Source organism: Labrus bergylta, chromosome 2 (assembly GCF_963930695.1).
Source record: "Labrus bergylta chromosome 2, fLabBer1.1, whole genome shotgun sequence".
Taxonomy (NCBI): Eukaryota; Metazoa; Chordata; class Actinopteri; order Labriformes; family Labridae; genus Labrus; species Labrus bergylta.
The window spans coordinates 31,128,804-31,143,337 of NC_089196.1; the positions used below are offsets into that span (position 1 = coordinate 31,128,804).

General features: G+C 41.8%; 2 protein-coding genes across 5 annotated transcripts in view; one reads left to right on the forward strand and one right to left on the reverse strand.

Moving 5' to 3' along the window:
- smtnb (smoothelin b) overlaps window positions 1-4,640 on the forward strand; it is a 76,694-nt gene extending 72,054 nt beyond the window's left edge. For 2 of the 4 annotated variants that reach the window (XM_065951652.1, XM_065951654.1), the window contains one exon: window positions 2,624-4,640. In XM_065951652.1, coding sequence (XP_065807724.1) covers window positions 2,624-2,777 — 154 coding nt within the window. In that variant the 3' untranslated portion in view covers window positions 2,778-4,640. The remainder of the gene's footprint in view (window positions 1-2,623) is intronic. The other 2 variants (XM_065951653.1, XM_065951655.1) reach the window with 1 other exon arrangement.
- Window positions 4,641-7,447: 2,807 nt separating this feature from the next.
- selenom (selenoprotein M) lies at window positions 7,448-11,159 on the reverse strand. The gene is made up of 5 exons (XM_020650710.3): window positions 10,866-11,159; window positions 8,969-9,004; window positions 8,766-8,800; window positions 8,579-8,657; window positions 7,448-8,230 (listed from the first exon to the last, which is right to left on the reverse strand). The coding sequence occupies exons 1-5, from the start codon at window positions 10,959-10,961 to the stop codon at window positions 8,015-8,017; spliced, it is 462 nt and encodes a 153-aa protein (XP_020506366.1). The 5' UTR covers window positions 10,962-11,159; the 3' UTR covers window positions 7,448-8,014.
- Window positions 11,160-14,534: the final 3,375 nt, after the last annotated feature.

Genomic DNA, 14,534 nt, shown 5'->3' on the forward strand with positions numbered 1-14,534 from the left:
CTTTCACACTTGCAGATAGAAATAGGACTTTCACACTTGCAGATAGAAATAGGACTTTCACACTTTCAGAAATGAGGAGCTGTATCTGTGAACACAAACAGCCACATTGTTCACTCAGACTTCACCTGGAGTTTCTCCTGACAGACCTCTAGTATTTTTTCAGCAGCAAGTCAGAGCTGATGTGAGAATGCTGCAGGATATTCTACGGAGAATTTGCCTTGAGCCAATGGGAGTGGGGGAGTGATGTTTATATCCAGTGACTGCTGCACGTGCATAAAGTGTCTGCATGCGACCACTACGATCTCCGTGCACGTGATTAAACGTCTGCATTCTGTTTTCTGTTCGTCAGTATGTTGTTCTCCGCTCTTTCACTCCATTGGATTACACATAGCATTTATAAAAAGGCAAATATTCTCATTTTAGCATCATATAGCGACTCTGTTGTTTCGTCCACTACTTCAGGTTTTTTTTTTTTTTTTACGTCATGTTACCTCAGGAGACAAAATCTTGAAAGAAATACGATTTTGTCCACAGGGGGGCGCCAAAAACAACAACTTAAAGTGTTTCTGCAGCATGCTGTTCATCATTCAGACTGACACCTACCCTGCAGCAGCAGTGGTTTCAGGCTTTAAAAATCAATATGTATAAATCATGAATCTTGTTTGGTTTGTAGATCAAGATGATGATGCTTTTGTAGATGATTAAGAGTCAGAAAATCTCCTCTCAGAAGCTTCAAATCAACCAGCGTCTCTGAAAACTACTTTCAGACGTGGCTCTTGGATATTTAAATGCTTCATGCTAATCTGAAGCGACTGAGGACCAAAGAACCAAACATGGTGTGTGTGTGTGTGCATGTGTGCATTCTGCAAAACCAGACTATACTCAGGGCACAGAGCCAGGAGCATCTGCAGCTCAACACTTTAAAAGGACCTGCAGCAGCGTGATGTTTCAAACTGAGGAGCAAAGAGAACAGACAGGCCGCGTTGTGCAATGACTTTTAATCAAGTGGGAGTCTACAGGTGTTTACACATGCGGCTTGTAAAGCTTTTAAAGACACTCTAATCGTTGCAGAGTGACTCGTGTCTGCAATTCATTAGATTACACATCTGATTTTATGTTGTTGACATTTATTTTCTCATGCAGGAGATAAAGCCTGGTTCTGTTTCTCTTTCTGAACCTGGCCCAGAGAGTTTACACTATGTGGAGATAACGCCACCCTGTGGTCACTCTGGGTATCTAAAACCAGACGTCTTGGATCCTGATGGAATTTAAACACAATGCATTAGTGAAGTTTATTTATAGAGAGTTGTTTCCATAAAAAAGGTTTGGAGCTCAACTAGATAAATTGTGTGTGTGTGTGCATGTGCGTGTGCGTGTGTGTGTGTGTCCTTTATTCGACAGGACAGTGGATTGAGGAAATCAGGGTGTGAGAATGACATGCAGGAAAGACGCCACGGGTCGCCTGCTTGGAGGTCGTTTTCCTCTGTTCGTGGGATGCATGAACAGAGGCTACCTGTGCCCCTAACTATAGCTTAACAGATTCTATTCAGTATCACGGTCGGGTTTATTGCAAAGTAGGTTTACCTACAAAGAACCTGTTTTGATGTTTAGGTGAAAAAAACAATGAACACAGAAGGAGAATGAATATTATAAGAGCCCATATTCTGCCCTTTTTGGGGTTCATATATTTAATCTATGTTCCTACTTTTGTACGTTCACAATAGCTAAAGTCTGAAAAAAGTGTCTGTTTTCATGAACTGCTCCTCCTTGCTCCCTCTACGCTCTGAGTCCGTCAGCTGCACTCTGTTGAGCCCACACTGTTAGACCCCACGTGGGCCAAGTCTGCTCTGATTGGTCTGCCGATCCGCTCTGTTGTTATTGGTCAGTTGCTCAGCACGCCTCTCGGAAATTTCAACATGAGCTGCATGAGCCAATGAGCTTAGATCAGTGATCTCACACTGACAATGACATCACACTGACACATTTTTATCGAGGGGGGCTAGAACCGAGCGTTACATGCAGCTAATGCTACAGCTAACAGGAGGACGTAGGAGAAGACGCGTTTCCGCAGACTTTGAATTTTTGCACAGAGATGTGCCTAAACATGCACAGGACACTTGGAAAACACACTAAAGAGCATATAAAACCAGAAGAAGCATAATATGGGACCTTTAAATAACATAACTTACACTGTGTAGGAACTGAAATAGAAGAAGATAAAGAATATCTAATATAACAGTGTAGAAGCAGAGAGAGGTGCATGTGAGGAGATGTGCAGGATGATGGTGACTGCAAACAGTGTAACTCATAAAAGGTTTAAGATTAAAGTAATGTTAAGTGACTCTGGGGCTGGATAAAGTCTGTGTCATGTAGGGGGGAAGGGGGGGGGGGGTATCACTGTTGAAGCTGGCAGCAGACAGGAAGAAGCTGTTACTATGGCGACAGGTTTTGGTCTGAATGAACCGAAACAGTTTGGTTGATTAATCTGACTGATGGTTAAATATAAAATCTAAAGAGTCTCCTCCTTCCTTCCTCTGTTCTGGTCCTCTCTCCCCTCTCCTGCCTCCTCCTCCTCCTCCTCCTCCTCCTCACACGTGCTGTCTGTTGTCCTCCTCCTCTTCAGGACCTACGCTAACTGCATGCCTCTGCTGGAGGTGGAGGACATGATGATCATGGGAAACAAACCCGACTCCAAGTGTGTCTTCACCTACGTCCAGTCCCTGGTCAACCACCTGCGCAGGTACGAGATGTCCATGGGTCGGCCCTGTGATCTTTGAACTGTGTACAGTAAGCGTTGCCCCCCCCCCCCCCCCTTCCAGCCTCCACCTTCATCTTCACCTGATGACAGCCCTGCGCCCTGATTGGCTGCTTGACGCAGTCGCAAATCTCTGATGGACCAGTTTGCGATGTTGTGTGTGTGTGTGTGTGTGTGTGTGTGTGTGTGTTTGTTGGTAGTGGTGATGTGTATTCATTATTTCAGCTCTTTTGTTCGCACACAGACCACGTCTCTCCACCGACAGAGCGCCTGAAGTTTTCTAAGCTTTAACATTTTACACTTTTTTTTTTTTTTAAACTCATCTTTGTACCAGGTGATATTTAACATGCTGTGTCACGACGCTAGTGTACGGGGAAACACATCAGAAGAGAAAAAAGAGAAATATTTTTTATAGTATTTCCCCTTTTTAAGTTATTTAAACTTTCTTTCTACACTTCTGTAATTATTGTAACTTGATAACAGTTTTTTAACAAAGAAAATCCAGACAAACATAAACCATCTGGTCATTCTGGTACTATTTCTTTCTTACCAAACGTGTAGTAATTTAAGTATTTCAACTAAGTTATTATAGGATGTAATGGATTTCATTTTACTATGTAACACACGAGCACAGGGATGTTCTTTTTATGGTTCTCAACTGGTCTGGTCTCAGGACGCACCACCAACATGAGGGGTGATTTGAATTTGTTCTGTACGCAGGGAGCACTACACAGGATTGCATTGTTTATATTTGGTGGAAAACAGGGTGACAACCAGTTGGTCCATCCAAGACCTCTTTTCAACTCACTTAACTACGATGAAAGCATCAACGCACCAGAAACTTGAATTTCAAATCATTTTGATTCAGGACATTTTAGGGATACATGGTGGATGGTTGAAGCTTGAACCAAAAGCCAAGACCCCAAATGTCTGATATTTTCAACAAAACAGATTTATTCAATAGAAAAACTGTGCAGTCACACGACCTCAGAGGGTTAAAAACCTGCAACAGATCAAAGAAACGGGTTTCACACAAACAGTTTTCCAGGCATTGATTTGAGACTGCTCCGTGAACCACTTTTGAGCCCCGACCCACCAGTTGAGAACCACTTGTTTAAATGATACAATCCTCCTGAGTTATGTTTCCTCTCTGAACCTCACAGTGATGCTGAGATCATGTCTCTAACATTTGGACCCTCCTGTGTTACTGTATCGTTTGGAGGACATGCCTGTAGTCCGGCAGGTTTTATTTTTTTTAAATTCAGGTTTAAAGGAACAACACGAGTGGATTGCAGTCGGCCATACAGCTGAACTGCATCATTCCTTCAGTTTCTTACTACTTGACTTTATGTGTACAAGCATCAGCATCACGCCCCCGCCCTGCCAGGCGCACTCACACACAGCTCTGTTAGAGCGCTCCCTGCTAATGCTTGACTAGATGTTTTTTTTTTTTAAATATAATATTTTGTATTTTTGTTAGTGTATATTATGCTTCTTAAAGTTCGATTTAAAGTGAGTCGGGGAGCTCAATGTTTTGTGAAGCAGATAAAACGTGAGCCGCCTTGTTGTATATTTTAGGACATAAAGCTAAGGAGAGTTTTTAACTGAAGATTTTTATTCTGCTTGTAAAGTTAAGGTTCCTTTTGAAAAAGATGTTTAAATTCTGATCCTGTCAGAACTGATTTATTTACAAAAAAAAGTTCTGCTTTTAGATGAATTAGAGGAATTATTTTGAGATTTATTCCACCGCTGCCAACTGAGAAAACCAAATCCTTCCACGGAGCAGTGAGTGCTGTATATAAGAGCTTCAACACATTATGACTTCATGTTTCTGTGCACCGCAGTTCAATGTGAATGAAGATTAAAAGCTATCTGAGAAAGGAAACCGCTGTGTGGTGGTTTATTGCTCTGAATCCGAGTCATCGTAAGTGTCACTCGTGCTTTCATTCACTCACTCTTCAATCAGTCAATCATGAGTTGGATCATGATTTTGTAAAGACGCGAGACGCTTTACAAAAGAGCAGATGGGATAATAACTTCCTGTCAGAAATGAAGACACTAATTGTAGGAGAACATTTTTGAGTTATAAAGTGTTACACACAAATGGCTCCAGCAGGTGTCACCTTTGGGCTCAGGTCATACTCTTCATAGAGGAACTTTCACTGGGGTGTTAAAATCCATCGAAGAAGGGGTAATTGGGTGTTGCTAGACAAAGAGCACAAACACTAATTTGACTGCTACGGCACATGAGGTAACACAGAGTTAATGTGAATCATTAGATGGAAATTTATGGACGATTATTTGAATCTTGGATGAAAGTGATGAAGACCATTGTTGAATGAGAAATACATCTTCCATAAATGAAGAAGATAATCAAGTCAAGTTTATTTGTATAGCACATTTAAAAACATCATCTGACCAAAGTTCTTTACAGGAAATGCATAAAAAGAAAGAAAAATGCATATATATATATATATATATATATATATATATATATATATATATATATATATATATATACACACACATACCCTCATACCTACGTGCACATGCATACATACAGATACATACCTAAGGTCAATATATGGGGTCTGTTTCAACTTGTTTTAAATGCCAGGGAAAAGAGGTGAGTTTTGATTTGAATGAATTTAACGAGTTGATTTGTCTGATGGAGGGAGGCAGCTGATTCCACAGACGGGGGCCGGCCAATGAGAAGGCACGGTCGCCTCTGAGTTTTTCGCTGAGCTCGAGGGACTACAAGAAGCGACTCTTCAGAGGACCTGAGTGGGGGTGATGGGGTGTAGGGCATGTCTTATTTCACAAGACGCTCAGGAGCGAAGCCCGGGCGAAACCCGGATTCTGGTTAAAAAAAAAAAATCCCCTCCCCTGGTATCTCCACCCATGGACTCCACCCCCAGCCTAGAGCAAAACTTTTGCGCATGTCGGCCATTTTTATTCTCTCTACAGAGGAGTGATGTCTACGGGGAAAACTCAGGGGGGGGTCATTGCATTTAAAGAGACACACACACCAAAACGGAGCATTCTGAGAGAGCTGGTTTATACAGGGTCACAAACCTCCTCTGGTGCTTGGTTATATTCTGACCAAAGCACAGCACAGATGTTTCATTTAGACCACAGGGGGACTGTTTGAGAAGGTGGAGGAGGGGGGATAATATGTCCTCTTTAAGGCTTAAGGAGGGACCTTTTCAATTCAAGAATGTGTTCCCTCGTGTCTTGAGTTCCTCCCAGTGAGAGGAATGAAGGACAGAAGCGAAGACAGAGGAGACGAATCAGCCAAATGTGAAGTCCTTCGTTCCACAGCGTCAGTCTGAAGAGCTGCCACGTCGCCTGCTGATGAGCTGCACAGCTGTCTCAGGGAACCCCTCATTGAAAACGTAACTCAAAACTTCAAGTGCCCTTCACACACAGACGGATGGATGAGTATCTCGGTCATGTTAAAAGTCCATTAGTCTACACGGTTGACTTGCGGGGTAACAGAAGGGGCCATGTGTGGTAGGGGAGTAGTATCGACATCGTCACTACCTGGAGCGCTCATCAACCCAGCCTGGGTCTGTTGAAGGTGGTCAAGGCTGGATTACTGCACGGGCCTACCAGGCCCAGTGGCCCAGGGACTCAGGGGGCCCCTAGTGCAGTCGCTGTCACTTTAAATGTTGCATAGTCGACGGGCTCAGTAATTAAAAAGGAGAGAAATACAAAAATCAAGCCCAAAACAACAGCAATAGTAGCCCATCTGTCTAGGGGAATCATGGGTATGAAGGTGATGACGCTGTTTTGGTAGAGGTGGCAAATAAGGAGCATCAGTAGGGTATAGGGGCATTATGTCTTCACTGAGCGCTTATCCTTTCATCAGGGCACAATTACCTTTTGTGTTTTATCGAGAAACCTTTTTTTATTGAGATTTGTGAAATGTTTAACAGAGCTGATTATTAGTGACATTACCTCTGATTTAATCTTCCTTTAAACTCTTCTCTTGTACGTACAGATCAGAGTTATTAGTGATAGCCAACAATTTTTTTAAAGATTTAATTTTGGGCTTTTTATGCTTTTATTTTAGAGATCGAACAGGGGATAGGGTCAGAACTCAGGGACAGACAGAGAGAGAGAGACTGTTGACTATTCATTGCTTTTGCAAATTCTTAGTTTGATTGGTTTTAGTGCAAGTGCGTGTGCATGGTTTTTGAACTGCCAAACCAATCGACGGCAATCAGTAAACCTGGGAATCATCCACTCTGAGTTTCTTCCGATCACAAAGGGTGTTCCACAAGGTTCAATCTTAGGCCCAGCCCTTTTTTTTTACAATTTTTATTAATAATAGTATTCCATTGTGTAGCTGATATTAGCAGCCACATGTTACAACCTGTAGTGGAATAATACATTACATTTTATTTAAAGGCACCTTTCAAAACTCTCAAGGTCACCTTACAAAGCAGAGATAAAAACAACGATAAAATTAACACAAAACACAAATGTACAGGATGTAAAGGAGTTATGAGACCGGATGGGGATTGATCAGACTGAATATGCCAGTTTAAGCTTTTCGGGTTATTAGAGGATGTGAGGATGCACAAATAAACGTGACAAGAAGCTCCCTAAAAAATCTACATGTGCTCCTCAGAGGTGAAAGGGAAACACTCATGAGGCAAAAAAAAAAAAAAATCAACACAGCAAGGATCAGAGTTATTTGACATTTTTTCGTTTTATTATTTCCCACTTTCACAAGCCTTCGACCCGACTCCTCTTGTGTGCATCAATCCCACCTGCCGGAACACGTTACATCAACCTCAGGCCTGTCAGACAGTTTTCAGCCTGAGGCTTCATTCAGTTTCGGAGCAAGGCGGGAAACATTCAGACACACTAGAGAAGTCAAAGTGAGGATGAGATTCCTGAAGACACAAAAAATCAAAACACACACACACACACTTCCAGTCTCTGTGTCGGGGGGGGGGGGGGGGGGAAGTAGAAAAGCACTCACAAAGGGCTTGTTGGAGTATTAACTCTGCGAAACAAAGAACAAACAGCAACAAGAGATGTGCAAATTCAGACTATGGACCTTTTCAAGGCCTTCTGCTGATGCTAACATTCTGTCCATGCCCAGAAGCTGATGCATGATCTGCTGGGGCTAGTTTTTAAAAATGACAAACATCGCCGTCATAAACTGCAGAAACCAGCAGATCATGGAGCAGCTTTTTGGTGGCTGAGTGGTTCTGTGAGATTCCTACTTTCCTCCTCTCTGGTAAGTTATAGATCTGTGCGCTGGGCCTCTGAGGCCGGTTCTGATGGTTTGCTCTCTGCAGCCGGTTTGTGCTGCGGCTTGTCTTTAAACGGGCTGTCTTTAGCTGGAGAGAAGCGGAACTCCTCAGGCACCTCCTCCTGGGCCTGAGCCTTCTTGTAGAAGCCGAGCTTCCCGAGCAGCTCGTTGATCTCCGAGCGGGTCATGTCCGACAGAGCGATCCGCTAGAGAGGACACAGAGGTGACATATGACTCCAGGGTTAACACAATCTACTGTCAGTGTAAGACATAACACACACACAGATGGACGTAAGGTGCAGCAGTGTGAGCTTGTCTGCATTGGGAGGTGATGTTTTTAAAAAGGATTTTCTTGTTGAATGTTTGCCTCTTTTTTATCAGTTTTAGTGAAGCCGAGACAGAAAATGTTATGTCTATGGAGTTTGGATCTGGAGTCTCTCTCTCTGTTGTTTTTGTATCTTGCAGAGGGACATCAATATTCATTTCAGTCTGTTTCATAACCTGCTAAAAACACCTCACATTAGCTTTAAATGTGACGCGAAACAAAGACTTACATCCAGCTCTTCATGGTAGTGGTTGAGAAGGACGAGCTCAGGGTCGGCCCCAGCAATGTGCTTCATCACCAGGTTATGGCTGAGGTGCAGACGGTCAAGGATTGAAAGAAGGAATACTAGAAAAGTAAAATTCATGAAGAAGACATATTTATGAAACATGAGTTTTAAACTTCAGTTTAAAGGATACTAGAGAGGAATGTCGTCGACCACAAAGGCTTTGACCTGCAGACAGAGGAGGGGGGTTAATGTTCGTCACTGTGAGGGGATTATCTGAAACTTTAGATGCAGAAAGTAAAATGTTACACAGTGAGGAAATGCTTCTAGGCAGGGATTAGGCTCCTGTATCCCTCACATACTTGCTCTCAGTGTTTTGTCTGCAGGATATCTTACCTCTCTGAGCCTGTTCAGCTGTCATCCACCACACGACTGCAAGGACACAGAAGATAAGTACAGGACACGGTCACAAGCAGCTCTAATACTTTGGAAAGATGACACTACTTGGACTAGGAATAAGGTGTTTGACATTTCTGCCACTGACATGTGTCTGTATGCATGCTGAAGTAAGATATACTGTCATTTATTGAGTTATATTCCTTGTTCAGAAACACTGAAACAAAGCTGTGTTCACACATGCACTCCTGAACATTTCTAGAAAATGTCAGGACATCCTGCTTTTGAAATGTTCCTAAATTGCAGAGCCATTTTTAGAGGGTCAAAAGATGTGCCTGGAAAAATAAATTGTTTCAAGAAGTTAATGAAGCACTTAATGAAGTTTCTTTTGTTCTGTTTCTTTTTTCCTCTCACCTGTTTTGTTCTGTCTGAAGTCCAAACTGCACAATTTTCCATGATTAAACCAATCTGATTGGTTAAAAAATATCTGCAATATGGGTTATGAAGGGGTTGATGGTAGGTCCTAGACCAGTTGAGAATCACTGGTTTATGGTACAGAAACAAGTGCTGTAAATATTGCTCAAACAGAGGTTTATAGGTGTATTGAAATGATGTTAAAGGAGAAATATTTAACTCTGAAACCTAATGTTGAAAAGAGTCGATGCTCACTCAGGTCACCATGTGGTGGACTCTGAAGCTTCAGTGTTTATCCAGCTCTGCATGGGTCTGTAAACCTTTCTGTGTTCTAACCTCTCTCCATTTTTCAAAAGCATCTCCAATATTGATCCTAGTTTGAGCACGTTTCTGCTCGTGGAGCTTATTAGAAACATGCAGAGGCTTTTTAGGTCGGGTACAATCACTTCTATCTGAACCACTTCTCTTGACCCGCTTCCATCGCTGCAACATTTGCTGTTTGTCTGACAAACTGAGGGAGGAGAGGCAAAACGTCTGTGTGAGGGTCGCCTTAAAATCTCCTACCTTCTCTGGTCAAAACAAAAACAGACCATTCAGGACCAGAATTGGAATTGTGTGTTGATCACATCCCGGATCAATGCTACATGTAATTGGACGTATAGTCTCAGTATCAACAAGCAAAAACAGAGTATGAAGCAGCTTCATTATGTGCACGAAGACGGCACCAGCGTCATCACCTCTGCCCGCTCACTTATGGTGAACTCTCCTGAATATTACCTGCTGTGTTCACAATCGACATATCCAAACTTCACCTTGAAATGTCTCTATAGGAGGCTGTCGGGACTTTTTTCTCCCCTGCCAGTTGGAATGAAAAGTGTGTCTGACTGCCTTCACTCATTGAACCTCACCCCAATAATTCTGGAAATGTTCAGGAGTTTTGTGCGTTTGTTAAACACCATTAGTTATTACTCTGTTCAAAACACAGATTCCCTGACACATTTTCTTTGGAAACCTGAGCCTCAGGTTTTCAATGAGCAGGTGTGAGTCAGAACAATAGCAACAGATGAGTTGCTTTTCTTTGGTGATGCTGGCAGGGTGGAGGTTTGGTGACACCCTGGGGGGGCTTTGTTCCTTACACCACGAAGGGTAGAGTTACTCAAAGTTTTGTGCAGGAATCAGACCCCAAGGCACTCACACAACCTTTGTCCCATTTCAGCAAGAGAAAAACGTCTTCTTGTTGCAGATTTGAAGATAATGCCGTGACACAGCATATATAAAAAGTATATGCAGATCAAGCAGGTTACCACAGCTCTATTTTACTTCTCTGGAAGGAGTCACGCATGCGCCAAGCTCGGACATGTAAGGAACTAAAACGCATCAATTCACACGTTTTCACCGAAAATCAGACATCTACTGAAAGCCTCGGTGTGACGTCACTGTTACATATGAAGCTCAATATGATGAATTGTGTTGTTTTCTGTACCTCCACCCTCGCCTTCGCCAGCCCCTCCAGTTTCTTCAGATCCACATCGTAGGCCGAGGCGCAGTGGAGCAAACCGGCCAACACGATCAGCCACATTCTGTTTTTCCCGGTGCAGACCAGGACCAAGATCAGGACCAGGACCAGGACTCAGCTCTGCTCCTCACTCACGATCAGGAAATCAAATGTGTGTGAGGTGTCAGAGCTGTGAAGACGATGTGGAGATATGTCACGTCCGGATGTTCTGCCACGTCAGATTTCTCACACAGAGGAGAGAGAGAGAGAGAGAGAGCGAGAGAGAGAGGAGGGAGGGAGAGAGAGAGAGAGAGACAGAGAGAGAGAGAGAGAGAGAGAGAGAGCGAGAGAGAGACAGAGAGAGAGAGAGAGAGGAGAGAGAGAGAGAGAGAGGGAGGGAGAGAGAGGAGAGAGAGACAGAGAGAGAGAGAGACAGAGAGAGAGAGAGAGAGAGGAGAGAGAGAGAGGAGAGAGAGAGAGGGAGAGGGAGGGAGAGAGAGGAGGGAGGGGAGGGCGCTGATTGGATATCTGCGAGATTCCCATCAAGAGACAGATAATCCCTCAGATTTGATTTGCAATCTCTGGTTAATCCTCGAAAATGTTATGAGGAAGAAGATCACTTTAATAAATCGTGAACGAGCTGGAATAGTCCCAACCGAATTTATCCTCCTTACTGCAAACAAATGATGATCTGTTTAATTTTAGAAACAAATAACTGTAATAAAAATAATTTTGGAAATATTAATAATGATAAATTCCTTACACAGCTCAAACTCAGTGAGCTGGACAAAGAGAGACTTTAAAATTAATTTAACAAAGATTTATCAGAAACAAACAAAACAATCTTATTTAAGAATCTGCAGTCTTTAAATGTGTGCCTTGTTAAAGCAAAACAAAGCATACAAACCAATTATACTGCAGCGATGGACTGATGATTAGTAATCAGATGATTTGTGTAAAACTATATAATAATATAATAAACTTATAGCAGCTTTCTAAACCCAGGGGACAAAGTTCTTTACATCAGTGAGTTAAAAACAACACAGAAAGTTAAAGTAAGTGGAATTAAAAACAAAAAGAAGTCATGATAAAACTGAGAAAATTGCAAAATCCATATCAGTCATGCATGGCGCCCGCTCATGAGGGCAACCTGTGTAAGGAGAAGGAGAAGCACAGTCTTTGTACGTGTTTAAGTGTGATGCATTTAACTTAATAATAATAATGAAACATTTCTTGGTTACAGAACACTCGTCTTCTAAAGATTGATCTCTGGTATTTTAGGTTATTCATAAATAGCACAAAGAAGTAAGCCAGATATTTAAAGCTCCTTTGAGCGTTGATTGCCTCGTCTGACACCTACCCTGCGGCAGCTTCCTTAGGCATTAAAATGAACTATTTGAAAGTAATAAATCTTCTTGCTGATGCTCTCTTCTTCTTTTGTGGGTCATAGCGAAGCATCAGTATTCATTTCAGTTTGTATCATGAAAACTCCTCACAGGAACTTTAATGTCAGTTTGCTGTTACAGTGTTACAAGGGCCAATAAAAAACACAAAGGGGCTTCTCACTTACTGTTAATCCTCAAATAAAAGCACAGCCCAATTTAAAGATTTATTTGGGAGGCATTTTGCCTTTATTACAAAAGTTGTAGAGAGACAGGAAATGCTGGGAGGAGAGAGTGGTGGATGACATGCAGCAAAGGGCCGAGGTCAGATTTGAACCCACAGCTGCAGCGATGAGGACTACAGCCTCTGTACATGGGGCGCGCAACATAACTGCTCGGGCGCCCTATACACAGCCCAGTTTAAAGCCAAGTCCCAGTAACTACAGTCTGGTGTTGCTGCATATTGAGACAAACAAGCACCACCACACACAGAAAGAAACAAGTGATAAGAGCTTATTTTCCTTTTTCCCCTCTTCTTGAATTTGTCTCTTACACCTTATTGAGTATGTGTTCTTGTTAGCTTTATTGGTTTTGCTTGGACTACATTAATAATATGTCTCTGTGTTACATGTTTCTCTTGAGGAGGGCCACTCGACGAGCCCCTCTGGGTTTATTTGGCTCCTCCAGCACATTACTTTCAAAATGTATATTTTGTTAATTAACTAAATGATGTACTGTCTGTTTTTCGTTGATCTATTGTGTTTTTTTTTTGTGCAATAAATAAAATAAAATAAAAATAAAAGGAAGGCCTATATGTGACACCATACAACCCTCATAATGTTTTACCTTTTTAAAAATAAAATAATTTATTCATCATCCTTGAGGGAAATTCTTGTTTACACTAAGTTATTTTAGAGACATGCTTCACACACACACACACACACACACACACACACACACACACACACACACACACACACACACACACACACACACACACACACACACACACACACACACACAGGCCCGTATCCCTCACATGCACATACTGGACCTGTGGACATGTATTGGTGGAGAGATGTCAGAGTGGAGCTGCTACACAGAGAGAGCGCACCAGTGCAGGTTGGGGGTTCGATGCCTTGCTCAAGGGCACCTTGGCAGTACTTGGGAAGTGCCCTGGCACCTCTCCAGCTACCACAACAACTTCTGTATTTTGATCCTCCAGATCCAAACCCAAGTGGCAAAACAAGTGAATTTACACGACCTTCATCTTCTTGTTGAGCCTGACAAATTGTCCTTGAAGTTGCAGAGTAATTAGGCCAGATGCTTTATGTGCTGCTGTCCTCCTTCAGCCCAGACATCACACATCACTGTGTTAGTATATAAACGTGTGCATATAATGTTAATAGTTAATCCTTTTTTATGATGCAATGTTCAAAGTTGAGTTCTATTATTTGCATAACACATTTTATCAGACATCCTTTCCTTTATAATCTCGCATATTTGCATGTGTCTCTGTGGTTAGAAGCTGTTTAATATACCGTATGTAACATGTCTTTGTCTTCTACTAATGCACGCTTTACCCCAGCAGCGCCACATTGTCACCCAAGTCACCCACAGACTGAGCTAGTTCAAGTTCAATGTGCTTTATTGGCATGATGATACATTTTTTTTTATTGTCACAGCAAAGTTTTCAAAACAATCAACAATAATAGAACATAAAACATGTAACAATTATGTTATGTTTTAATATATAGGCATTAGTTAAATCCTGGTTGTATATATTCTCATTCTTAGTTTTGATATTTTTAGAGCTTATTTACTTTGTATTTAATATTATATTGTGTTTAGATTTGCTCATATTGTGTGTTTGGATAACCTGCTGCTGTAACACCACAATTTCCCAGTTTGGGATCAATAAAGTAATTCTCTTCTATTCTATTCTATTCTATTCTATACTTTTTAAATAAATATAAAGACTAAACATAAACATGTACAAATAAACTGTAGGCCTAAATATATTAAAATAAATTACAATTAAATGATTAGGCTACTAAAATAACACAATTAGGTGAACTAACTACCTGTTTGTCTTACAAGGTGTCAATCAGTAAATTTCACGCACGTTGCCATACCAACCACTGAGCGGCAGCAGTGCGTCATCATAGACTGTGAATACATAGAACAGCACCTCCACACCAAACCTCCACTGGCTGAGCCTTAAGCTTTGGCTAACGGTCAGTTTTAATGTTGTTGTCGTGGAAACAACCTTCGG